Source organism: Podarcis gaigeae (genome assembly GCF_964106915.1).
Source record: "Podarcis gaigeae genome assembly, chromosome: 6".
Lineage (NCBI taxonomy): Eukaryota > Metazoa > Chordata > Lepidosauria > Squamata > Lacertidae > Podarcis > Podarcis gaigeae.
Genome location: NC_139682.1, coordinates 91,896,366 through 91,921,819, shown reverse-complemented (window position 1 = coordinate 91,921,819; position 25,454 = coordinate 91,896,366). Strand labels below are relative to the sequence as shown.

The 25,454-nt window shown below is 41.2% G+C and overlaps 1 protein-coding gene across 2 annotated transcripts in view; it reads right to left on the bottom strand.

Moving 5' to 3' along the window:
- The window catches only part of LOC310846792 (sterol O-acyltransferase 1-like), a 59,860-nt gene extending 35,466 nt beyond the window's left edge, over positions 1-24,394 (bottom strand). Inside the window, exons 1-5 of one of the 2 annotated variants that reach the window (XR_014565548.1) lie at positions 23,975-24,394; positions 22,917-23,054; positions 10,303-10,361; positions 9,368-9,513; positions 9,233-9,292 (exon numbers count right to left, since the gene is read on the bottom strand). Coding sequence is in view for 1 of the 2 variants with exons in the window: in XM_083743895.1 (XP_083600021.1) it covers positions 9,233-9,292; positions 9,368-9,513; positions 10,303-10,361; positions 22,917-23,037 (386 nt within the window). In the remaining variant the exon portion in view is untranslated. Of the gene's footprint in view, positions 1-9,232; positions 9,293-9,367; positions 9,514-10,302; positions 10,362-22,916; positions 23,055-23,813; positions 23,847-23,974 lie in introns of those variants that run through there. The other variant, XM_083743895.1, reaches the window with a different exon arrangement.
- Positions 24,395-25,454: the final 1,060 nt, after the last annotated feature.

Here is a 25,454-nt window from a genome sequence, read left to right as displayed (position 1 = left end):
TAAAACCCACCCTAATTTCAGGATTATTCACTTGTAAATATAGCTTACCAAAAATACTAGACTGTGACTGAGATAGAAGGTTCTACCTTCTTGTTTACCAAGAGCTGTACAAACAATTAGAACTGCTAACTCACATAACTAAGGATGAAATCCTTAGACCTCTTACTTTTATAGGAAAGTAGTAATCCATTGGTTTTAAGTACCAAAAATCTTGGTGCAACTCCAAGTAAAAATAAAAATGCATGACCTCCTCCTACACTCAACCATGCTAACAGTCCTATTTATCATAACACACTCTGTTCTCACAACTATAAACCCAGTTCCTTTCATAATAGGATGAGGCATGCTTTACGCAAAAACCACTGTACAATTGGCATTCAAAGTCAGCCTAACCCCCCTAGCTATTTTCATAAACTATGGCACAGAAGCCTCAACGACCAATTTTACATGAACTAACATTGCCGATAGAGATATTAATATTAACCTTGTCTTAGACATGTACCCCTCACATTTACAGTGGTGCCCCGCAAGATGAATGCCTCGCAAGACGGAAAACCCGCTAGACGAAAGGGTTTTCCGTTTTGGAGGTGCTTCGCAAAACGAATTTCCTATGGGCTTGCTTCGCAAGACGAAAATGTCTTGCGAGTTCCTGTGGGGTTTCCCCCCCCCTTTTCCCAAGCCGCTAAGCCGCTTATAAGCTGATGCGCTAAACCACTAATAGCGCTAATCCGCTAATCCGCTAATGGGCTTGCTTCGCAAGACGAAAAAACCGCAAGACGAAGAGACTCGCGGAACGGATTCTTTTCGTCTTGCGAGGCACCACTGTATCCCAATTAGTTTATTCCTTACATGATCTATCCTTGAATTTGCTAACTAATATATATCACCAGACCCCCACATATCCCGATTCTTCAAATACCTCTTAGTATTTTTACTAGCCATATCAATGCTTGTCACAGCCAATAATGTATTTCAACTATTCGTTGGTTGAGAAAGTGTGGGAATTATGATTTGCCCGCCCTGATGCTAATACAGCAGCCCTTTAGGCTATTATCTTCAACCACGTAGGAGATATTGGACTTACATTAGCCCTCGCCTGACTTGCAACACACCTAGCAACTTGAAATATTCAAACAAAAAAACCCGCTTCTCCTACCCCTCTTCAGCCTAATTCTCGCCTCCGCTGGCAAATCTGCCCAATTCGGACTACACCCATGACGCCCAGCAGCAATGGAATGCCCAACACCCCTTTCGGCTCTATTGCACTCCAGCACTATGGTTGTAGCAGGCGTGTTCCTTTTAATCCGCCTTCACCCAATCTTACAAAACAACAAGACAGCCTTAACTATTTGCCTCTGCCTAGGAGCACTCACCATACTATTCACAGCCCTATGTGCCCTAACAACAAAAAAATATTGCTTTTTCAACCTCTAGCCAACTAGGCCTGATAATAGTTCATTGTAAATAGATTCCCAGAATTTTTTGATAGGCTCACACAACCACCACATATGATAAAAATCGCCCTCCTTGATCTTACACTTCCAACATAATTTATCACCAGTTTTATATATTTTTTCCAATTTTACGGGCGTTACGTACCACCTGTACATCATTTTATACATATTTTCCCTGAGTGTTGCGCACGCCAAGAATCTCATACCTTTGTTCCATAATGCCTTCCATTTGTCAAACTCTATGTTATGTCCGAAGTCCATTGCCCATCTCACCATTACCTCCTTTACTTCTTCATCCTTGGTGTCCCATTCAAGTAACAGGCTATACATTTTCGATAGGAGTTTTGTTTTATTTTCTAGTATTTCGATCTGGAATCTAGATTTTTTCTCACTTATCCCATTCTTTTTATCTTCAGTCCATATAGAATTAATTTGGTGAAATTGGATCCATCCTGTCAATTTGTTCTTTATTTCTTCATAAGGCCTAATCCTCCAACCGGTCTTCATAGGTCCATCTTTCTCCTTCAATGTTTGTTTGTTTTTATTGTCAGGATATCAATTGGCGATAGCCACCAAGGGGTCTTCTGTTCCAATAATTTTTTTGTTTCTTTCCCACACTTCCAGCAGTGGTCCTCTAAAAATGTGGTTGGAAAAACCTTGATGAACCTTTCCCTTGTTACACCATAGGTAAGCGTGCCAACCAAATCTTATATTAAATCCTTCTAGGTCTTTATTTTTAATAACAATCCAATCTTTAACCCAACAAAGACACGAGGCTTCGTAATACAACTTTAAATTTGGAACTGCGAATCCTCCCCTATCTCTTTGATCTGTAAGTAATTTGAATCTGATTCTGGGCCTTTTCCCTTGCCAGATAAATTTAGAGAGTATTTTCTGCCAATCTTTGAATACTGAGGTTCCCCTGATTATCGGTATATTTTGGAATAGGAATAACAGTTTCGGCAATAAACTCATTTTAATCGCCGCCATTCTGCCCGACCAAGAAAGTTTTATTCTATTCCAAGTATCTAAGTCCTTCCTTATTTCTTTCCATGTAGTTATGTAATTATCTCCCATCAAATTTATATTCTTCATCGTTAACCAGATTCCAAGGTATTTTATTTTTTTTAGTTACTTTAATACCAGTTTGAGATTCAAGATGTTTTTTTACCTCCTCTTTCACATTTTTAGTCATCATTTTAGTTTTTGTTCTATTTAATTTAAAACCAGATAATTTTCCAAATTCTTCTAACAAATCTAACACCTTACTAACACTCTCTTTTGGATCCTCCAAAGACAACATAAGATTGTCAGCATATGCTTTCAAGTTGTATTCTTTCACTCCAATTTTTATTCCACGTATCTCTGAGGTTTTCCTTATCTTATTTGTAATTGTCTCTAACATCATGATAAACAAAAGAGGTGACAGAGGGCACCCCTGCCTTGTACCCTTCGAAATTTCAAAGGGTTCTGTTAAGTTATTATTAATAATTAATTTAGCACTTTGTTGTGAGTAAATTGCTTTTATTCCTTCAAGGAATGTGCCCTCTATCCCTGTCTTTTCCAAACATTTTATAAGAAAACACCAGGATACATTGTCAAAAGCCTTTTCGGCGTCAATGAACATTAAAGCTGCAGGGATTTCATTTTTGCATTCTAAGTATTCAATAATGTTTATTGTATGTCTTATCTTGTCTTTTATTTGCCTATTAGGTAAAAAACCAGCCTGATCGGTATGGATGAGGTTAACTCAACACTTTTTAAGTCGGGTCGCCATTACGTCTGCGAAGATCTTATAATCATTATTCAATAATGAAATCGGTCTGTAGTTCTTAATAATCAGTCTATCCGAGTCAGGTTTCGGTATCAACGTAATGTATGCCTCTTTCCAGGACGCCGGCGTTCTTCCTCCTTCTAGAATCTCATTCATTACTTCACATAGCACCGGTGTTATACAACCAATTGCTGATGGAGTAAAACTATTTATTAAAGAGCCCATTCACCCAACATACACATCCCCTGTATTATTTATCCTGGCACCAACTTTAGCCCTTTTACTAGCCCTCATAACATGAACTCCTATACCAATACCACACCCCCTAGCAGACATAAACTTAGGCCTTCTATTTCTTCTTGCCCTCTTAAGCATAATAGTCTACACAATCTTATGGTCCAGATGAGCATCTAACTCAAAATACGCCCTAATAGGGGCGCTATGAGCCATTGCACAAACAATCTCATATGAAGTTACCCTGGGCATTATTCCACTTTCAATTATTAGACTGACTGGCACCTTCACACTACACACCCTTATCATTACGCAAGAACACATTTGACTAATCCTACCCACATGACCCCTCACAATAATATGATTCGTATCAACCCTAGCAGAAAAAAAATCACGCACCATTTGATTTAACTGAGGGGGAATCTGAACTTGTCTCAGGGTTTAATGTCGAATATGCAGCAGGACCGTTTGCACTTTTCTTCCTAGCCGAATACATAAACATTTTGATGATAAACACACTCTCATGTATTTTATTCTTTAGCCCTACCATAACCACACAAACAGAATTCTTTACAATTAACCTAATAGCAAAAACTACTCTACTGACCACTGGATTCTTATGGCCTTGAGCCTCTTACCCATGATTTCGTTATGATCAATTAATACACCTCCTATGAAAACAATTTCTCCCTGCCACACTAGCACTGTACTTATGGTATATCTCACTTCCAATCTCACTATCAGGGTTCCCGCCACTAAATTAATAACTGTTACCAAGATGTGTGCCCGATAAATTAGGAATTATTTTGATAGAGTAAATCACAGGGATTTATAATCCCTCACCTCCTCTAGAAGAATGGGATTCGAACCCACACCTGAGACTCCAAAACCCTCTGCTCCCACTATACTACCTTCTAGTAAAGTCAGCTAACAAAGCTCTTGGGCCCATACCCCCAAAATGGTAGTTAAACCCTTCCTTTACTAATGAGCCCCTACATTAGTAAAGAGAAGAGTGACTAGTGGGGTGCCACAGGATTCTGTCTTATTCAACATCTTTATCAATGACTTGGATGATGGACTCAAGGGCATCCTGATCAAATTTGCAGATGACACCAAACTGGGAGGGGTGGCTAACACCCCAGAGGACAGGATTACACTTCAAAACGACCTTGGCAGATTAGAGAACTGGGCCAAAACAAACAAGATGAATTTTAACAGGGAGAAATGTAAAGTATTGCACTTGGGCAAAAAAAATGAGAGGCATAAATACAAGATGGGTGACACCTGGCTTGAGAGCAGTTCATGTGAAAAGGATCTAGGAGTCTTGGTTGACCACAAACTTGACATGAGCCAACAGTGTGACGCGGCAGCTAAAAAAGCCAATGCAATTCTGGGCTGCATCAATAGGAGTATAGCATCTAGATCAAGGGAAGTAATAGTGCCACTGTATTCTGCTCTGGTCAGACCTCACCTGGAGTACTGTGTCCAGTTCTGGGCACCACAGTTCAAGAAGGACACTGACAAACTGGAACGTGTCCAGAGGAGGGCAACCAAAATGGTCAAAGGACTGGAAACGATGCCTTATGAGGAACGGCTAAGGGAGCTGGGTATGTTTAGCCTGGAGAAGAGGAGGTTAAGGGGTGATATGATAGCCATGTTCAAATATATAAAAGGATGTCACATAGAGGAGGGAGAAAGGTTGTTTTCTGCTGCTCCAGAGAAGCGGACATGGAGCAATGGATCCAAACTACAAGAAAGAAGATTCCACCTAAACATTAGGAAGAACTTCCTGACAGTAAGAGCTGTTCGACAGTGGAATTTGCTGCCAAGGAGTGTGGTGGAGTCTCCTTCTTTGGAGGTCTTTAAGCAGAGGCTTGACAACCATATGTCAGGAGTGCTCTGATGGTGTTTCCTGCTTGGCAGGGGGTTGGACTCGATGGCCCTTGTGGTCTCTTCCAACTCTATGATTCTATGATTCTATGATCTTATCCATTTTAATTTCCAGCTTGGCCCTCAGAGCTACCATTGATTTCTAGCCTGAATTGGACTAGAATTAAACACCCTAGCCATTATCCCAATCCTGGCCAAACAACATCATCCACGAGCCACTGAAGTCGCAACAAAATATTTTATCATTCAAGCAATGGCCTCATCCATCATTTTATTTTCAAGCATTCTTAATGCAGCACAGTGGAATTTGAGATATTACTCAACTCACCACGCAACCAACCCCCACTATACTAACAATTGCCCTAGCCATAAAATTGGGCCTGGTTCCCATACACTTCTGACTCCCAGAAGTCATACAAGGAATAACAACTGCTCTAATTATTGCAACATGACAAAAATTACCACCAATATCTCTACTATATATAACTTCTAATCAACTCCCAACAACAATTTTATTACTACTAGCTATTTCCTCTACCTTAACTGGAGGATGATCTGCACTAAATCAAACTCAACTACGAAACATCATAGCATTTTCGTCAACCGGACACCTAGGCTGAATAGCTGCCATCTCCCCTATCTGCCAGAAACTTCTTCTTCTAACCTTAATAATTTATCCATTAATAACTACCTCCATGTTCCTAATTTTCATCACTTCAACTGCAAAAACCGCCAAAGATTTTGGAACAATATGAGTAATCTCTCCAGCACTCTCCACCATCACAATAATTACCCTTATAGCATTAGGGGGACTCCCCCCATTAACTGGCTTCTTACCTAAATGATTAATTCTTGAAGAATTAACTACCAACCACCTCATCCCACTAGCAACTGCCCTCGCCTTAACCACTTTACTAAGCCTAAAATTTTACATGCGCTTAACTTATACTAAGCTTCCCGTCTTGGCCACAGGAATTACAATGCTACTAACAGATTGAAACCTAAACACATCATTTTTTGACCCAGCAGGAGGAGGATACCCAATTCTCTACCAACACCTATTTTGATCTTTTGGTCCTCCAGAAGTATACATCCTCATTCTCCCTGGCTTTGGCATAATTTCCCATATCGCCACATACTATGCAGGGAAAAAAGAACCATTCGGCTACATAGGTATAGTGTGAGCCATAATATCAATTGGCTTTCTAGGCTTCATTGTATGAGCCCACCACATATTTACCGTAGGTGTGGACATTGACACCCAAGCCTATTTTACTTCAGCCACAATAATTATTGCCATTCCTACTGGAGTAAAAGTATTTAGTTGGCTCGCAACCCTTCATGGCGGAACAATTAAATGGGATGCTGCTATATTTTGGGCCCTGGGATCCATTTTTTTATTTACGGTAGGCGGCCTTACAGGTATTATTTTAGCCAACTCCTCATTAGATGTTATTCTTCATGATGCCTACTATGTAGTTGCCCATTTCCATTATGTCCTATCAATAAGAGCTGCATTTGTAATTATAGGTGGATTTGCCCACTGATTTCTGCTCTTTACAAGTTATACTTTGCATTCCTCATGAACAAAAATTCAATTTGGCATAATATTTACTGAGGTCAACACGACATTCTTTCCACAACATTTCCTCGGATTAGCGGGCATGCCCCGACGTTACTCCGACTATCCAGAGGCATACACCTTCTGCGATACTATTTCATCAGTTGGCTCCTTAATTTCACTGACAGCAGTAATTATGATAATATTTATTATCTGAGAAGCTCTGGGAGCTAAACATTAAGTACCTACCCTTGAATTAAGAAACACAAACTTGGAATGACTTCTCGGCTGCCCATTTCATACCTACAAAGAATCAACCTATGTACAAACCTCAAGGGAGGGGGAACGTGAACCACCTCTAACCACTTTCAAGCCAGTCACACAGCCTCTTAAGTTTCTCTCCTTATGAGGTCCTAGTAAATAAATTACATAGCTCTGTCTGTCAGCGCTAAATTATAGGTCAATCAAGCCTATGTGGCACACCCAGCACAACTAGGCTTCCAAAATGCAGCCTCCCCCATTATATAAGAACTTCTTCACTTCCCTGACCATGCATTAATAATTGTTGTTTTAATCAGTGCCTTGGTACTACATATTATTAGTCTAATATTATCAACAAAACTCACACTAATACTATAGATGCCCAAGAAGTGGAAATAATCTGAATTATCCTCCCCGCAATCATTTTACTCCTAATTGCACTCCCCTCCCTCCAAATCCTTTATTTAATAGATGAAATTAACAACCCTCTTTTAATTATTAAAGCCATTGGCCACCAGTGATACTGAAGCTACGACTATACAGACTATGAAAATCTGCTGTTTGACTCCTACATAGTCCCAACATGTGACCTACATCCCGGAAATTTCCGCCTACTAGAAGTTGATCATCGAGTTGTAGTCCCAAGAGAATCCCCCATCTGAGTTTTAATCTCAGCAGAAGATATCCTGCACTCATGGGCAATTCTAGCACTCGGCATTAAAACAGATGCAGTCCCAGGTCAATTAAATCAAACAACCTTAATTACATCTCACCCGGGCCTATTTTATGGCCAATGTTCAGAAATTTGCAGATCAAACCACATCTTTATACCTATTGTAGTAGAATCAACACCCCTCAAATATTTCGAAGCATGATCTAAAATAATACAAACTCCTCATCACTAAGAAGCAAACTTACAGCACTAGCCTTTTAAGCTAGAGAGGGACATGCCTCAACTTAACCCAGACCCCTGATTCCTAATTTTCATGCTAGCCTGAGCAACCCTTATTGCTGTAATAATGACATCAGGGCAAGTCCTTTGCCCATGCAGTTTAAAATCAAAACCGGAACAAGGCTTTGCAACTTGTGCCAGCAAACCCAGTTTCCTGTGCCTGCATGGTTTGAAATCAAACCACGTAAGCAAAGGCACAGGACTTCGTTGGCACTGCCAATCAGCTGATTGGTGGTGTCAGCAAACCTGCTTTCAGTAGGGAACTGCATCTTTACCTGTCCCACAGGTGTACCCAGTTTGAGGAAGGTGGCCTTGCGGGTCAAATTAGGATGCCGGAACAGGCCAGAAACTCCACAGAGCTGCTGTCGACCACATTTCACTTGGACACTCTCCCATTTTGCACCAACTGAAGCCTTTTGTAATCCCCACTCCATGCTATGTAAATATTTGGGTCTCACAGGCTTAGAGTGCTTATTATTCATTTATTATTAAATTGATAATCCCACCTGGCCTCCAAAGGAGCCCTGGAGAACACAGGACTGTATCATATCCAAGTCTAAACCTACATGGGCCAAGGTACCATTCCGTTATGGGTTCTCCTAGGCAGTATATAAAAGAAGTTAGGGACAAACTTTATTGGAGAACCAGACCACCCATGAGGAGTTTGGATTACCCAGCAATACACATTCTATTCCAGGCATCCCCAAACTCAGCCCTCCAGATGTTTTTGGGACTACAATTCCCATCATCCCTGACCACTGCTCCTGTTAGCTAGGGATGATGGGAGTTGTAGTCCCCAAACAGTTGGAGAGCCGAGATTGGGGATGCCTATTCTATTCTGTTGACCAGTTTCTACAGAACAGAACAGCCTCTGTGAATCCAGAATCCAGCCACATCCAAGTTAGAATTTGGGATGTGCAATAGCCAATTGGCTGGAACACTTATAAAGGTTAGGAATACCAACTTTCAGTCTACACAGTATAAAAATGAATGGGATCTACTGGGAGGGAGAAGCGAGATGTGCAGATAAGCCACCCACAGGCTCAAGGCAACTTTAACTTTAGCAAGGGCTCTAGTAAAATATAAAATCTAATTAATATACTCACTCCAAGACAGACTTTCTAGCAACAAAAACTTTTCCGTGTTCTGGAGGTGCTCTTAATTCCCTGTGAAAAGAACAAATATTCAGCAACAAATCAACATATCAACTCTGCTTCAGGCTCAGCCAAGAACCAACATACTTGCTTTTGAAGCCACCGTCTTTCTCTGAGCACACGGCTGAGAAGGCAGGGGGCGAAGTCTCAAGCTGCACAGACTTTGCAATCAAGCCATTTACGAATTCTGTGAAGTGGCTGTCGATCCACTGCATGAAAGCTGGCTTCATTTGCTGATAAAATTTGGAGGAAGGAAGGAATAAAAAAGAGAGCACCTTAAGTATACAGTGGTACCTTGGGTTACATACGCTTCAGGTTACACACTCCGCTAACCCAGAAATAGTGCTTCAGGTTAAGAACTTTGCTTCAGGATAAGATCAGAAATCGGGCTCCAGCGGTGCAGCAGCAGCAGGAAGCCCCATTAGCTAAAGTGGTGCCTCGGGTTAAGAACAGTTTCAGGTTAAGAACGGACCTCCGGAAGGAATTAAGTACTTAACCTGAGGTACCACTGTAATTGTTAAGTATTGCCTGGAATTTGCCTGCTAAAATGACATGTTACTCTTTACCTTCAAATGCAAGGCTGACTTCCTAACACCATGCTAACAACAAATCATGAACGTGTCTCATTTCTAAGAAAATCATAGCTAGCCTAGCTGCCTCCCATCTTGCTTACAAATAAACTCACTCAACATATCTGACAGAAATCTGACCAGAAAACTGACTTGTTCTGCAGGAGCTTTTTGTTTTGTTTTTGTTATACTAGTCAAATACCAACCGTATGCAAAACATTCTCTTTTAGTCTCCAGTTTATAAGAGCTCACAGAAAAGTGAGCATTGTTTATAATTTTTGCATTTGAGGAATTCTTTCAGCAGTCCCAGTTTCAGTGACTCCCAATTTACAGGATTTAGGATTTCTAACAGGCCCATACTATGCATAGATCTGTTACAAATGGGAGGTTTCTTTTGCTGTCTAGGTATTCCTCCTTGTCAACTCATATTAACTACAATTCAGATAGGTTTACCTCAGCCTCCACCAAAAGCTGCATCTTTCCAGTGACCGAATGGTCAATGTCAACATGACCTAAGAGGGGAAAAACAAATCATTGCTGTATTTTCAATGATAAATAAATAAATAAATAAATAAATAAATAAATAAAAGTTGTCCGCAAGTATGAAAGGCAAAACAGGAAAAGTATGCAAACTGGAAATTTAAAGTATTTTAATATCAGTGCTGCAAATAAGTCCACAAAAGTTACTAGCCCTCAAAACTTTCACTTATCCCCCTGCCCAGATGTACCTGTATTAGTTGTCCGCTACTGACCAAAAGGAAAAACAACCTATTCCAATTTCCAAGGCTTCGCTTCCTAGAGTGCATTAAAACCATAGTTAATCGGGGCAGATCATTTAAACTTATCTACCCAAATACTTCCTGCCAACCTAGCAGTTCGAAAGAAGTCAAAGTGCAAGTAGATAAATAGGTACCACTCCGGTGCGAAGGTACACGCCGTTTCTGTGCACTGCTGTGGTTCACCAGAAGCAGCTTAGTCATGCTGGCCACATGACCCGTAAGCTGTACGCCGGCTCCCTCAGCCAATAAAGTGAGATGAGCGCCGCAACCCCAGAGTCGGCCACGATTGGACCTAATGGGCAGGGGTCCCTTTACCCAAATACTAAAAAAAGGAGGTGCTAGGGAGAAGGATTCTAGCCTGGCCATCTGCTGGATATCTGTATGATTCAACCATCCATGCACCGCTTGCCCCCTGCACCCTCAAGTGGTACAGCCCAGGCACCAGTTCACCAGCCAAGTGAGAGCAAGACGGCAGAGATGGTGCACACAAGACATTCAACTGTGACAAAATGAGTGTACAATGCATAGAAATAAGTTTTTCTGAAAACAAAAACAAATTTGTTTCTGCAGAATTGCAGTTAGATTGTTCTTCTTGAAATTCCTCTCATTAAACAATCATTCAGCAATTGTATTTGGGCATATCTTGAACAAAATTCCAGCCAAACTAGGGAAGGGAACATTCATATTAATCGATGAAAAATAAAAATCCTTTTTATTGATGAAATCCCCTTTAGCTTGGTTTTGCTGAGCTCTAAGTAAGCGTGTAGGAATGTGCCAGGAATGCCTGAGGTTCTGCTTAAACCACGAGCTTGATAAGTGAAGAACTTGCTATGTGAACTATTGGGCTTGCTATATTACTGAAAACTAGGATGACAACTTGGGCAATGCTTGCTTAAGCAATGTATGACAAAATAAGGAGTATCAAAGTGCAGCTGCCTACAAGTTGATCACGTAAGAGCATGTTGATCACAATGTGCATCCCTCAGGAGTTGGCATGATGGGTGGAATGCTATACTTGGAGGTATTGAATCTTTCTGTGTTCTGTGAAGCTATAACTGTTTCCTTTCCCATGTTTGGGTGTGGTCTGAGTTTCCTGCACCCCACAATAAACTGTTTTCTCCTCCAAGTGTGGGACCCCAATCATCAAACAGTAAATATCAAGTAAGCAATAAAAATACACTAGATCACTAAACTCTGGCTGGATGTAGACACATCAGAGAAGCGTTTTAGTTTAAAGCATTGTAAATTTAAAACAGGTAGAGAAAAACAGGACTCCATGTCGTCATCTGGTGGCAACATGTTACATTGCACATACAACACATATAAATTGCTTTTTCTCTATCAGTCTAACTGAGTCCTCTGATAGCATGCCCTTTTGAAAAATCAAAACACAATCCCTGGAACATTCTGTACTTAATGGTGGTTAAATCCCTGGTTATGGCATCACAAGATTCATTAAATACAGATTGCTTAAGATGAAAAGATGGGCTTGGTTACTGCTCATTACACCTAACGCTCACCACCTGTCATTGCTATCATATCAGGTGATGCATTGCTTTCAAAAAGTGATTTCTAAAACAGGAAGGGATTTGCATTGGAATCCCTTGCTAAAACAAAGCAAGGTGTTTTCATGCAAAGCCCTTCCTGAATCCTGAAATGGCCTTGCAAGCCACATTGGAGCCCTAATGGGCAAAGCTTATTCTACAGGCTGAAAAGATAGAGGCAGTTTTGCCCTCCCAGACTTTAAATTATATTATGAAGCTGCATGTTTGGTTTGGATTAGGGACTGGATGAAGTTGGAAAAGCAAGAAGCATTAGAACTGGAAGGGCATGACAATAGATTTGGTTGGCATGCATATCTATGGTATGGGAAAGGGAAAGTACATAAAAGTTTTTATAATCACATAATTATGAAATCACTAATGAGAGTATGGGAGAGATATAAAGATTTATTAGAACAGAAGACTCTTTGATGGCTTTCACCACACGAAGCTTTACTGCTCAAATCACTTGGAAAGAAAGGAAAGTGGCTTACATATGCTGACTTGTTAAAGGATCAAGAAGGAAAATGGAAATTAAGAAATCATTTTCAGAGTTGGTTACATTATCGGCACTACACAAGATATACAGAGAAGATAACAAGAAAGGATTCAGTTATACGACATCTAGATTTCAGAAGGAAGTAGTGGAAGGAAAAGTAAAGTTGCTGAAAGGCGCATATAGTATTTTGCTAGAATGGGAAACAAAAGATGAGGAGGTGAAACCCGTCGTGATTAAATGGGCACAAGATATAGGCCATAATATAATGTTTGAAGATTGGGAAAAATTGTGGAAAATTGATTTAAAATTTACAGACTGTTCTTTACTGAAAGAAAGCTACAGTGGTACCTCGGGTTACATACGCTTCAGGTTACATACGCTTCAGGTTACAGACTCTGCTAATCTAGAAATAGTACCTCAGGTTAAGAACTTTTCTTCAGGATGAGAACAGAAATCATGCTCCGGCGGTGCGGCAGCAGCATTAGCTAAAGTGGTGCTTCAGGTTAAGAACAGTTTAAAGTTAAGAACGGTCCTCCGGAACGAATTAAGTACTTAACCCAAGATACTACTGTATATGAAAATGATGTATAGATGGTATATAACACCAGTACAGATAGCAAGAATGTACAAAACTGGCTCAAATATATGTTGGAAATGTAAGAAAAAAGAAGGGACTTTTTATCATATGTGGTGGGATTGTAGTGAAATTTAAAAAAATTGGGAAATGATATACCATGAATTGAAGAAAATGTTCCAATTAACATTTGTAAAAAAAGCCTGAAGCATTTTTGTTAGGGATTGTAGGAAAAGACCTGCCAAGGAAATTGAAGAACATATTCATGTATGCGACAATGGCGGCAAGAGTCTTAATAACACAAGGATGGAAGAATGAAGAAATCCTGACAAAAGAACTGTGGCAAGGGAAACTGATGGACTATGTGGAACTGGCGGAATTGACGCACAAACTGCATGATAAGGCCAACTGTGACTTTAAAGAAGAATGGGAACCTTTTACAAAGTACTTAAAGAAACAACAAAATGAACTGGACTCCTTGGCAGGTTTTGAATAAACAAACACAAATTTATTATTGGTAACTTATAGACAGATAAGTTAAGGATCTTTCAATTTTATAATATGCAGAGAATAACATGTGCTGAAAAACCAGAGAGAGGACCTGAGGGAAGTCTGGGCGGGGGTGGGTGGGAGGGTGGGTATGTCTTTGCTAAATTGTTATCCTGAAATTCTTAATAAAAAGTATTCAAAAAAAAAAAAAAAAAAAAGATTATTCCACAGGCTGGAGCTTCACCACCCCCACATACCCTGTAAGGGAAAAGGTGTTTTTCCCCTCCTAAAATTAAAAATTTTAGTTGGTGAAAAGCATTTGAATTATACTTTTCTTTATACAGAGTGATAGGTAAAATAAACCTATCAAGGCAATAAACAACTATTTTACTTTTAAAAGACAACTGAAGGCAGCCCTCGTTAGGGAAGTTTTTAATGTCTGATGCTGTGTTGTTTTTAATATTCAGTTGGAAGCCGCCCAGAGTGGCTGGGGAAACCCAGCCAGATGGGCGGGGTAATTATTATTATTATTATTATTATTATTATTATTATTATTATTATTATTAAATAGCACCAAGTTTAGCACTTGTTTTTTGTGCAGTTTTATACAAGAGTGTAAATCTCAATTTTAGTTTTCTTTGCTGTTCTTTCCTCATCTTCCTCTACCTCTGGGTATTGAAGGTTGCCTTTCACAACAGTCAGGAATCCAGTGGCCTCAGCAATTAGCACCAAGTCCTCCACAAAATGTACTGTATCATTGGCACTGTGACAAACATCTTTGAACATCATTTATTGCTACATCACATACATTGCCAAAGGTAGGTCTTAATTACTGCAACAAATATTAATTAATTGTTGCAACAAGCTCTGCAGACATGTGCAAGCAGGATGGGTAGCCACTGTTAACACACTTGTAACAGGGAAGACGTGCCAGAAATGTGCGCACATGATGCCTCCCTCTTCAGTAGTTTCTGATGGGCATAGTTCCAAGAGGCAGGAGGAAAGAGGCTGCTTATTTATGTTGCACTGTGCATACACACTCCAAGCACCATACGCCTATGAAAGCTCATTTCTACATATCCCTCTTTATCTCCAAGCTCAAGAGGGCTGCATCAGGGACACTCACCTGGAACAATGATGCAAGTGCAATTTCTCCTTGCTGTAGGCATGGAATACAGTGGTACCTCAGGTTACAAGCACTTTGGGTTACAGACTCTGCTAACCCGGAAGTAGTACCTCGGGTTAAGAACTTTGCCCCAGGATGAGAACAGAAATCGCACGGCAGCGGTGCAGCAGCAGCAGGAGGCCCCATTAGTAAAAGTGGTACCTCAGGTTAAGAACGGTTTCAAGTTAAGAACGGTCCTCTGGAACAAATGAAGTTCGTAACCAGAGGTATCACTGTACCTAGATGCATCTTTTATCTTTTTGTATCATCGCCTAATTTTGAGAGACATCTTCCATAAATACGGTCTTAAGAGTTAAATGTAAGATTCCGCAGTGGCTTAATTAAAGCATCACCTGAGCAGTGGCGTAGCGTGGGTTGTCAGCACCCGGGGCAAGGCAAGTAATTTGTGCCCCCTAACCCGTGGATTTGCGCCCCCTAACCCGTGGATTTGTGCCCCCTAACCCTAACCCCCAGATGTTGTGCCCGGTGCGGCTGGCCCCCCCTGCACCCCCCATGCTACGCCACTGAGCTTCCGTTCTGGTTGCTGTTGCCAATTCCTTCTTTCCCAATAGTTCCAGGCCACAGATCAAAATCTCACCCAACTCTTGCATTAAAATCACCCAGGAGGATGATTTTATCTTTCTTAGGCATCTCTGTTAAGATAGTATCCAGCTCCCTGACCACTAGCCATCCTGGGAGTTGGGAGTCCAACAATATGAGGACAAGTGGTTCTGCATCCCTGCCAGCTATGCCTCTCACCCTCGGAGCCCTCTGCAGCGATTTTAATCCATACAAACAAGATGGGAGCAACTACACGTCATCCTTCTGTGACAGAAGGATCTAAAAAGTCACGTACCTTGGCAAGAACCTTTGGGCAGGCATTGCCAGCAACGGCTTCCCCTCTCCAACAGCTAATTGCCCAGTTGAAAGGTATCATGCAGAGACACACACACACAAACACACTCTGCAAGCCCTTTAGCCCTTGTAGAATGAAAGCTTTAAAGCGAAGCACACAGACACCATTCAAAGAAATTGTTTTGGGAGATTTGAGCCTGCTCCTACATTTAAGTGATTTTAGCCAATGAGTGAAGTCAGAGCTGTAACTGGCAAGTGCTGGAAAGAAATTCATCACACAAGCAATATCCATGTTGCAGAGGGAGTACTGTGCCTGAGGATGCATGGGCTACTACCGCCCTGCAATGTAGCCTATTGTTGCTATACAGTGCTAAAATTACAGGGGAATCATAGAATTGTAGACTTGGAAGGGACCACGAGGGTTATCTAGTCCAGCCTCCTACAATGCAGGCAGGAATCTTTTGCTCAGCGTGGGGCTCAAACCCACAACCCTGAGATTAAGAGTCCCGTGCGTTACCAACTGAGGAGAAGGCAGAGAAGGAGGCAGAAGTGCACGACAAGCCTCCAGACTCTTGTGGGAAGGAATTTTAGGAAAACCAGGCAGGGAGCTGTTAAACAGATTGCAACAGCAACATGGGGTGGGAGGGGGTGATTAATTGCTTTCCCACCCATGGAGGGAAGCTTGAGGGTGGTTGCTGCTGGTGTGAACACTTAAACGGGTATATTCACATCAAAGGCACAAAGGCTTTTTTTTACTCAAAGAAAAGAGTGGCCATGTGACCTGAGTTAATAACATTGCTAATGTTTTTAAGACTTCATAACCAACAAGAAATCCTGATGGAAGGCACTGGTTGCTTTTTATCAATTTAATCCTGAGTTTATCCAAGCGTACAGAGGAGGGCAACCAAGATGATTAAGGGTCTGGAAACCAAGCCTTATGAGGAACGGTTGAGGGAGCTGAGTATGTTTAGCCTGGAGAAGAGGAGACTGAGAGGAGATGTGAAAAACCTTTTAAAATGTGGGCAGTTCCAGAATTTACATCAAGCAAATGCCAGGGAAAACCATTTTAAGTTGTAACCAAAAGGAAAGGACTATATGTGTCCTACTGTTACTACACAATGCGCTGTTCCTGGCTGTGGAACCTCAAGAAGCACCTCTCCTAATTATCTTTACAATTGGAGATAAGATAATTGGAGATAAGAAGATTCATTATGCATGACAAACTGAATATGTCCCAAAATGGGATTCCATAAACAATTATTTTGGAATTTGCATTGATGGGTATTCCCCGCCCCCCCCTTTACACTGCCTTTCAAGACCTAACGTGGAGTCTTTCAAGTCTATTTTGTTTAGGACATCAAGTCAAGGAATTTGTGAACGAAGTAGTAATGATACAAAGGAGGACTTAAGAGAAAAATCTATGAGGAATGATATCAATTTTCTGAGCAAGGTGTCAAGCTGCTGCCAGCGACTTCCAGCTGCTTGCCCAGGAACGTACAAAGACAAGGGAATATTTCTTACTGTCCGCTTTTTATTCAGTATTTACAGAGAGAGGCTATAGAACCCAGCCTCTTGGATAATGGCGTTGTCCCAAGTGAATCTCCACTCCCCCCATCTCTCCCACTTCCTCATTCGCCATTCTCATCATCTCTCCTACAGGTGCTGCTATGTGCCCTCTGTCTTTGACCTCTTTGCTCTCCTACTTTTAAGGCTCGCCGGGTTCTGGGAGATGGAAGGTCTGGGATGCTTTCTAATAACAACCTGTCAGCCGAGTGTTGTTCCGGCTCCCCCATGATTTCCCAGCTTTCCCCCTCATCTGCCTCTGAGCTGTGACCAAACCCCTGTTGTAAATCTATACTGTCTTCCTCCTCCCCGGAAGGGTCAAGCTAGGGAGGCGGTCTCCAACATCCTCCTCTGAAAAGTCTCTGACACAAAGTTGGTGGAACATGATGCTGGGGAGATGATAAAATATGTAAGAAATCATATCTGTGATTGAAGATGGGAATGAACGGTGTGAGATGTATGTAGGGCACTGGTTAAATTGTGGAGTAGGCACATGTTTCTTCCTCCTGTGGTTTCAGCATCCCATCGCTGGCAACATTTCCTTCTGATGATACAGCCTTTGCCAACCTGGTTCCATGACAGGTTTTGGACCACAACCCCCATCCAAGCACCTGGAAGGCACAAGGTTAGTGAAGGCTGTCATAGTGCAACAATGCACATCTGTACACATAGCCCACCAGAAGTAGGACCCTGCGCAGGCTTCACATGCAGCACAGAAATTTGTAGGAGCAAAAGCAGTCCAGAGAATGAAGTAAGGAGATGAAGAGGAGTCAGCTGGGGAAGCCTGGGATGAGAATCAACATCCTATACCCCTTTGAAATGTGTTTTATTTTCAAATTGACAGACCACAATTAGGGCCATCGTTCAGCCTCCCAAAGGTCCTGTTCCCTGGAGACAGGGTCTGAGCTTTCAAACAGGACTGAGTTTACAATGTTGAGTGCTGTGAGGATAGAAAACAGGAGCAGCTTGAAAACACAATTTGCCAGCTACGCAAATTCATCATAACTGAATTCGTCATTTGAGTTCTCAGCTATGGTTAGAATCCAGTGATCATCGATATGACAACCCTAAGTACATGACTCAGCAGAGGCCATCCCAGGCACCCACAATATTACACACCCACAACCCACACACCGAAACCTGGCTTGAAAGCAGCATTTTTTCCTATCACAAATGATAAAATAGTTTACAAGATGTGCTTTGTCGTACAAGACAAAGATAAAACAGAAGTGTGCATGCACACGAAAGCTCATACCAAGAACTGACTTAGTTGGTCTTTAAGGTGCTACTGGAAGGAATTTTTTTTGTTTTGACTATGGCAGACCAACACGGCTACCTATCTGTAAGACAAAGATAGTTTACAAGATGTGCTTTGTCGTAGGGTGTGTGTAGCAACACAACAATCAATCCACTTTATGATGTGCTAACAGGTCCAGAAAGATTGGAAAGCCAAAATACATGTATTGGGTTGTAACAAAGTTTTACTCATAGTAGACCCATTGGACATGGTGAACACTGGAAACAATCCATTATTTAACAACTGAGGAAGAATTCAGAACTTTTGTAAGCCGTACTGGGTGAGATGAACTGCTGGTCCAACTCAGTATAAGGCAGTTTCAGACCCAGCTTGAATTTGAGTAAACAAGCTTAGCAATGAATGCTAGTATTCATATTTTTAGGCAAATATCTGGTAGCGGTTGAAACAAAAACTACAACATGGATAATTTAGGTATAGATACGTTTCCTAGTGAGGTGATACTAGCTCTCTAGAAGAATCCCCTCCACTGGCTTCACAAATCTGGCACACAGCTAAAAGAAAACTAGTAAGGGAACAAATACAGTGCTAAGGTCAAGTTATTAGCACAAGGCAAACACGCTCAGAACTGGCTGAGTACCACTTTGAACTACACCACCAAGATACATGCACTGGGTTGTAGTCAACAAAGTTTGATTCAGAATAAACCCACTGAACATGGTGAACACTGGAAACAATTGAATTCATATTTACTTCAGATCTTTTGTTCACATGCAGATTTAAAATCATTTCACAGTTTATCATTTCATCTGCTAAATTATTTTTTTTTTAAAAAAAAAATTTTTTATTGAATTTTAAGAAATACAGAAAAAAGAATAAAAGATAGTTATAAGAAAATAGAATAGAAGAATAACAAATTTCCATGTTCTTTTTCCATCTAATCTAAAGAACTTCCCCACATCCTCCAAACCCTGCGTTCTCTATCATATAAAACATCAGCAATTTGTTAACTTATTTCAAAACTTATTGTATCTTCCATTTTATCATGTTCCCTGATTTCAATTTTACTATAACCCAATTCTTGTATGCTTTGTATTAAACACAATAAAGTTATTTCATTTTTTTACCTCTAAATTCTTGGGTCTTAATTTTCATTTCATTAACTTACATTTGCTGAAGCTAGAGTTTCCTGAAGGGTGCATTTTTTTTTTTTTTAACATTCATACAGCTTATAGTGTTTTTTCAAATAGTTCTTAAACTTTTTCCAGTCCTCCTCAATTGTTTCTTCTCCCAAGTCTCGGATTCTGCCAGTCATTTCAGCCAATTCCATATAGTCCATCAACTGTGATTGCCATTCCTCCAGCGTGGGTAAATCTTGTGTCTTCCAATATTTTGCAATCAGGATCCTTGCTGCTGTGGTAGCGTACATGAAAAAGATTCTGTCCTTCTTAAGCACTCTCTGGTCTACCATGCCCAGAAGGAAGGCCTCTGGTTTCTTAGGTAAAGTAAATCTCAGTACCTTTTTTAGTTCATTATGGATCATTTCCCAGAAGGCCTTCACTTTCGGGCAGGTCCACCAGAGATGAAAAAATGTCCCTTCCGCCTCTCCACATTTCCAACATTTTTTGTCAGACAGATGGTATATCTTAGCTAGCTTGACTGGGGTCATGTACCACCGGTATACCATTTTCATAATATTTTCCTTCAAGGCAGTGCATGCCGTAAATTTCAAACCGGTGTTCCATAACCTTTCCCAGTCTACAAACATAATGTTGTGCCCCACATCCTGCACCCATTTTATCATGGCGGATTTGACTGTCTCATCCTGTGTATTCCACTTAAGCAGCAAGTTATACATTCTCGAAAGTAGTTTATTTTTTGGCTCTAACAATTCAGTCTCTAGTTTCGATTTTTCCACCTGGAATCCAACCTTTTTATCTATTTTAAAGACCTCCTGAATTTGCGCATAGTGCAGCCAGTCTCGCACCTTAGTTTTCAGTTTTTCCAAGCTCAACAACCTCCAATTGTCTCCAATTTTTTCAATTATTTCCCAATATTTAGGCCAATGGGCCTCCATGTTAAGTCTCTTACGTGCCTTGGCCTCCACCGGTGAGAGCCACCTCGGAGTCTTACTCTCCAATAAGTCTTTATATTTTGTCCAGACCATCAAAATTGCTCTTCTGACAATATGATTTTTAAACAATTTGTGCACTTTAACCTTGTCATACCACAAATATGCATGCCACCCAAACGCATTGTCAAACCCTTCCAGATCTAGGACATCAGTGTTCTCCAATAAAATCCAATCTTTCAACCAGCAGAAGGCTGCAGATTCGTAATATAACCTCAAGTCTGGCAGGGCAAATCCCCCTCTTTCTTTCGCATCAGTTAATATTTTAAACTTTATTCGGGGCTTTTTGCCCTGCCAAACAAACTTAGAAATATCCTTCTGCCACTTTCCAAAACATTCCACCTTGTCCACGATCTGTAGGGCCTGAAACAAAAATAACATTTTCGGCAATACATTCATCTTTACAGCAGCTATTCGGCCTAACAAGGAAAGTTTCAATCTTGACCATGTTTCCAAATCTCTTTTAATTTCTGACCAACATTTCTCATAATTATCTTTAAACAAATTCAAATTTTTGGAGGTCAGGTACACCCCTAGGTATTTTACTTTTTTAACCACATTCAACTCCGTTTCTTTAGAGAACTCATCTGTTTCTGTAACTGTCAAATTTTTTGCTAAAACCTTGGTTTTTTGCTTATTTAACTTAAACCCCGCCACCCGACCAAAGTCCGAAATTAATTCTAACACTCTTTTAGTACTAGAGACTGGTTCCTGTAATGTTAATACCAAGTCATCTGCAAATGCTTTCAATTTATATTGTTTCACTCCGACCTCAATTCCCCGAACCAACCGGTCCTTTCTAATCATGTTTAGCAACACCTCCAGAACTGAGATGAACAATAGGGGGGATAGGGGGCACCCCTGACGTGTCCCTTTTTCAATTTTAAACTCCTCTGTCACCACATTGTTTACTATCAATTTAGCTTTTTGTTCTGTATAGATTGCTTCTATACCATTTTCAAACCCCCGCCCCACTCCCATCCCTTCCAAATTTTTCTTCATGAACATCCAAGAAATATTATCAAAGGCCTTCTCTGCATCAATAAAAATTAAAGCCGCTCTAGTATTAAGATTTGTTTGTAGAAGTTCCAAAATGTCAATAATGTTTCTTGTGTTATCAAACAAATGCCTACCAGGGAGAAAGCCAGCCTGGTCCTTATGGATCACTTCATTTAATACTTTTTTAAGTCTACTTGCCAAAATATCTGCAAAAATTTTGTAATCCACATTTAAGAGTGAGATGGGGCGGTAATTCTTAAGTTGAGTCTTTTCAGTTTCTAATTTAGGTATCAATGTGATGAAAGCTTCTTTCCACGTTTCCGGTGCCTTCCTTCCCTCCATAATCTGGTTACAAACCTCCATCAAGGGTTGTATCAAGTAGTCCTTTAAAACTTTATAATATTTGGAGGTTAGACCATCAGGACCTGGAGACTTGCCCAATTGAAGATTCTGAATGGCACTTTCAATTTCTTGCTGTGTAATGTTACAATTCAGGCTTGTTCTCATTTCCAGGGGTATTTTTTGTAATCCATTAGTTTTAAGAAATTGATCCACCTCGGAAGCTTTTTTGCGGCCCTTGTGAGTAAAGTTCTTTGAAATATCTCTGGAAACACTTTCTAATTTCCTCGGGTTTCTGAACCATTCTCCCTTCAATCTCTAGATTTGTAACTGTGTTAAGCTTTTGTCTCTTTTTCAACTGCCAAGCTAGCAGTTTCCCACATTTATTCGCCGATTCGAAGGATCTTTGTTTCATTTGTTTAATTTTCCATTCCACCTCCTGATTTATCAATTTTGAATATTGCGCCTGGAAAAATTTCACTTCTCTTAGCACATCCTTCGACTTAGGCCTAGTGAGGTGATACTAGCTCTCTAGAAGAATCCCCTCCACTGGCTTCACAAATCTGGCACACAGCTAAAAGAAAACTAGTAAGGGAACAAATACAGTGCTAAGGTCAAGTTATTAGCACAAGGCAAACACGCTCAGAACTGGCTGAGTACCACTTTGAACTACACCACCAAAGATACATGCACTGGGTTGTAGTCAACAAAGTTTGATTCAGAATAAACCCACTGAACACGGTGAACACTGGAAACAATTGAATTCATATTTACTTCAGATCTTTTGTTCACATGCAGATTTAAAATCATTTCACAGTTTATCATTTCATCTGCTAAATTAGATAAGATCTCTGCAGTTACTGATGAATAAATCTCACCATTGCTTGATTGTGGGAAAGACCTGTCTGCTTCATGCCTCTTTGACAAGTCTTCTTTCTCTTCTGCAGTCTCATAAGTTGATCTGCGATTCCTTACGGAGGTATTTTCTTCACCCACCATGGTGTCAGGCTAACGCACTGTAGAGGAGAAAACTTACTCTTATGAAGTACCTCAGTTTTTTATGACCATGCACTTATCATTCTTTATTATATGATGTATAATTATAATCATTCTAAGAACCTCAGTGCTCTCTCAATCTTTCTTTTACAAAACAAGTCCCTAGGCCTCCTGGCTGCCAGAAAACATTTCTAAATACACCACTTCAGGCTGATGAAAGTTGTGAAAGTACTGTAGAGGATAGGGTTTGTTCAAAACCACAAACTGTTCCCTTCACTCTCTGAACCAGCTTTACTCAATCTTGGTTGGGTCCCCAGATGTTGTTGAACTACAATTCCCATCATCTTTGACCACAGGTCTTCCTAGCTAGGAAGGATGGGACTTGTATACATCTCAGGATGTATGGTTAAAAAGGCTGCCTTAAACTTATATCTTTCAAAAGATTTGTTTTGGTTGATTATTAATGGAAGTTAAAGTTGCCGGTAATGTTATCTGACCCGATCTTTGTTTCTTTAAAATCTTCCATAAGGATAAGATTTCGCCATTTGCAGCCCTTGTGTTTAAGGTGATATCTCAGTTTAGTGGGATAAATCACACATACACAGCACTTTTTTCTGATGATCCTTAATAAACCTTTTGCCCAACTACACAACCCTTTCCCCAAGCTGTAATTAAACCAGAAATCGTACAAATAACCATAGTTTTCCATTTCATCCAAGTTAGACAACTATGCTTCCCACTTCCCAGCTTAGAACCCGGTGGGCTCAGCCTTTACGCACGGAAAGGAGAGGAGGAAAAGGGGACCAGCAGGCTTCCTTCGCTCCTTCTCCTCTCGAAGGCGACCGGGAGATTCAGGAGGGGTACCTGCGCACCCTCTCCAGCCCTTGACCGCCCCTCGCCCCAGCCCGAGTCCCATCACCACCGTCCCCGGAGCGCCTACCTGAGTCTCCGTGTCTCTCTCCTCCTTGCGTCTTTTGCAGCTCCGCAATCGGAGGAGAGCGCTATATGGCTTGGCTCCTCCTCTGCCTTCGTCAGGGCATGTAGGCGAAAGAGGAGGCGAAGCCGGAGGAGGAGATGGGGACAAGATACGTCGCTGCCCCCTTTGGAAACAGAATGGGGGAGTAAATCACGCAGGGGGGGACGGACCTTTGGTCCTCCAGATGTTGCCAAAGGACAACTCCCAGCATCCTTGGACATTGGCTATGCTTGCCAATGGGAGGTTGGGAGCTTTGAGGATGGGAGGTTGTTCAGCAACATCTGGAGGGACAATGGTTCAGCACACCTGGGCTAGTTAGCTAATCCAGCAGTGCTTATGTTTCAGTCGAACAGTGCCACCTAAAGGCACCTTGCAGAAAACTGTACAGTTGGGAGATAACGGTAATGATTCAAGGCAAGCTGACGCAGGAAACTGTCCCACGACGTTTAATACAGCTTGTGCCAAGGGAAGTGTTCGTAGTATGGCAGCCAACCTCATGATATTTTTTGTGGAACTAGAATATGGCAACCCCATTTTGGAACCAGGATATGGCACGCACCTTGTCCCACAGGGCAGCCAAAGAGGGCAGTTTTAATGGTAGAAAACAGCAGACCCATTGCTAGTTTGTAACATGGGCACAAGGGCACTAACTTGTGCAAGCTGTTTTTCTTTCTATTTTTGATTAAAAAATATGCTTATTGTAAACCACCCTGGAATCTACTGGATGAAGTGTTTTAAATAGTAAATACAGGCTCCACACACACCATATGTGGGAAATAACTGGTTATCTTGTATGTCTCCTGAATCCTGCCTTCTGTGTATTGCATGGAAGCCATTCTTTTTACAGGAGGAGATAATTAAAGTTTGCTGGTAACACAAAAGCCCTGTGCTTTAGGTCTGATGAAGTCAGGAATGTCATGCATGCCTTCCAGGTCACATTTAAGATAAAGACTAGCACCAGGGTCAAGAGAGTTCATCGGGGAATACATTACATATCAAGTTATGCCAACTTTGTAAACACCATGAAACTCCACATCGCCTTCCTTCAGGAAGTATAAAGGTAAAGGGACCCCTGACCATTAGGTCCAGTCGTGACCGACTCTGGGGTTGCGGCGCTCTTCTCGCTTTATTGGCCGAGGGAGCTGGTGTACAGCTTCCAGGTCATGTGGCCAGCATGACTAAGCCACTTCTGGCGAACCAGACCAGCACACGGAAATGCCGTTTACCTTCCTGCTGGAGTGGTACCTATTTATCTACTTGCACTTTGACGTGCTTTCGAACTGCTAGGTTGACAGGAGCAGGGACCAGGCAACGGGAGCTCACCCCGTTGCGGGGATTTGAACCGCTGACCTTCTGATTGGCAAGTCCTAGGCGTCCTGCGTATACAACCCACCTATAGGAAACAAGCTGCAGAGTGAACCCTGCTTCAGCCAAAAATGGGTGG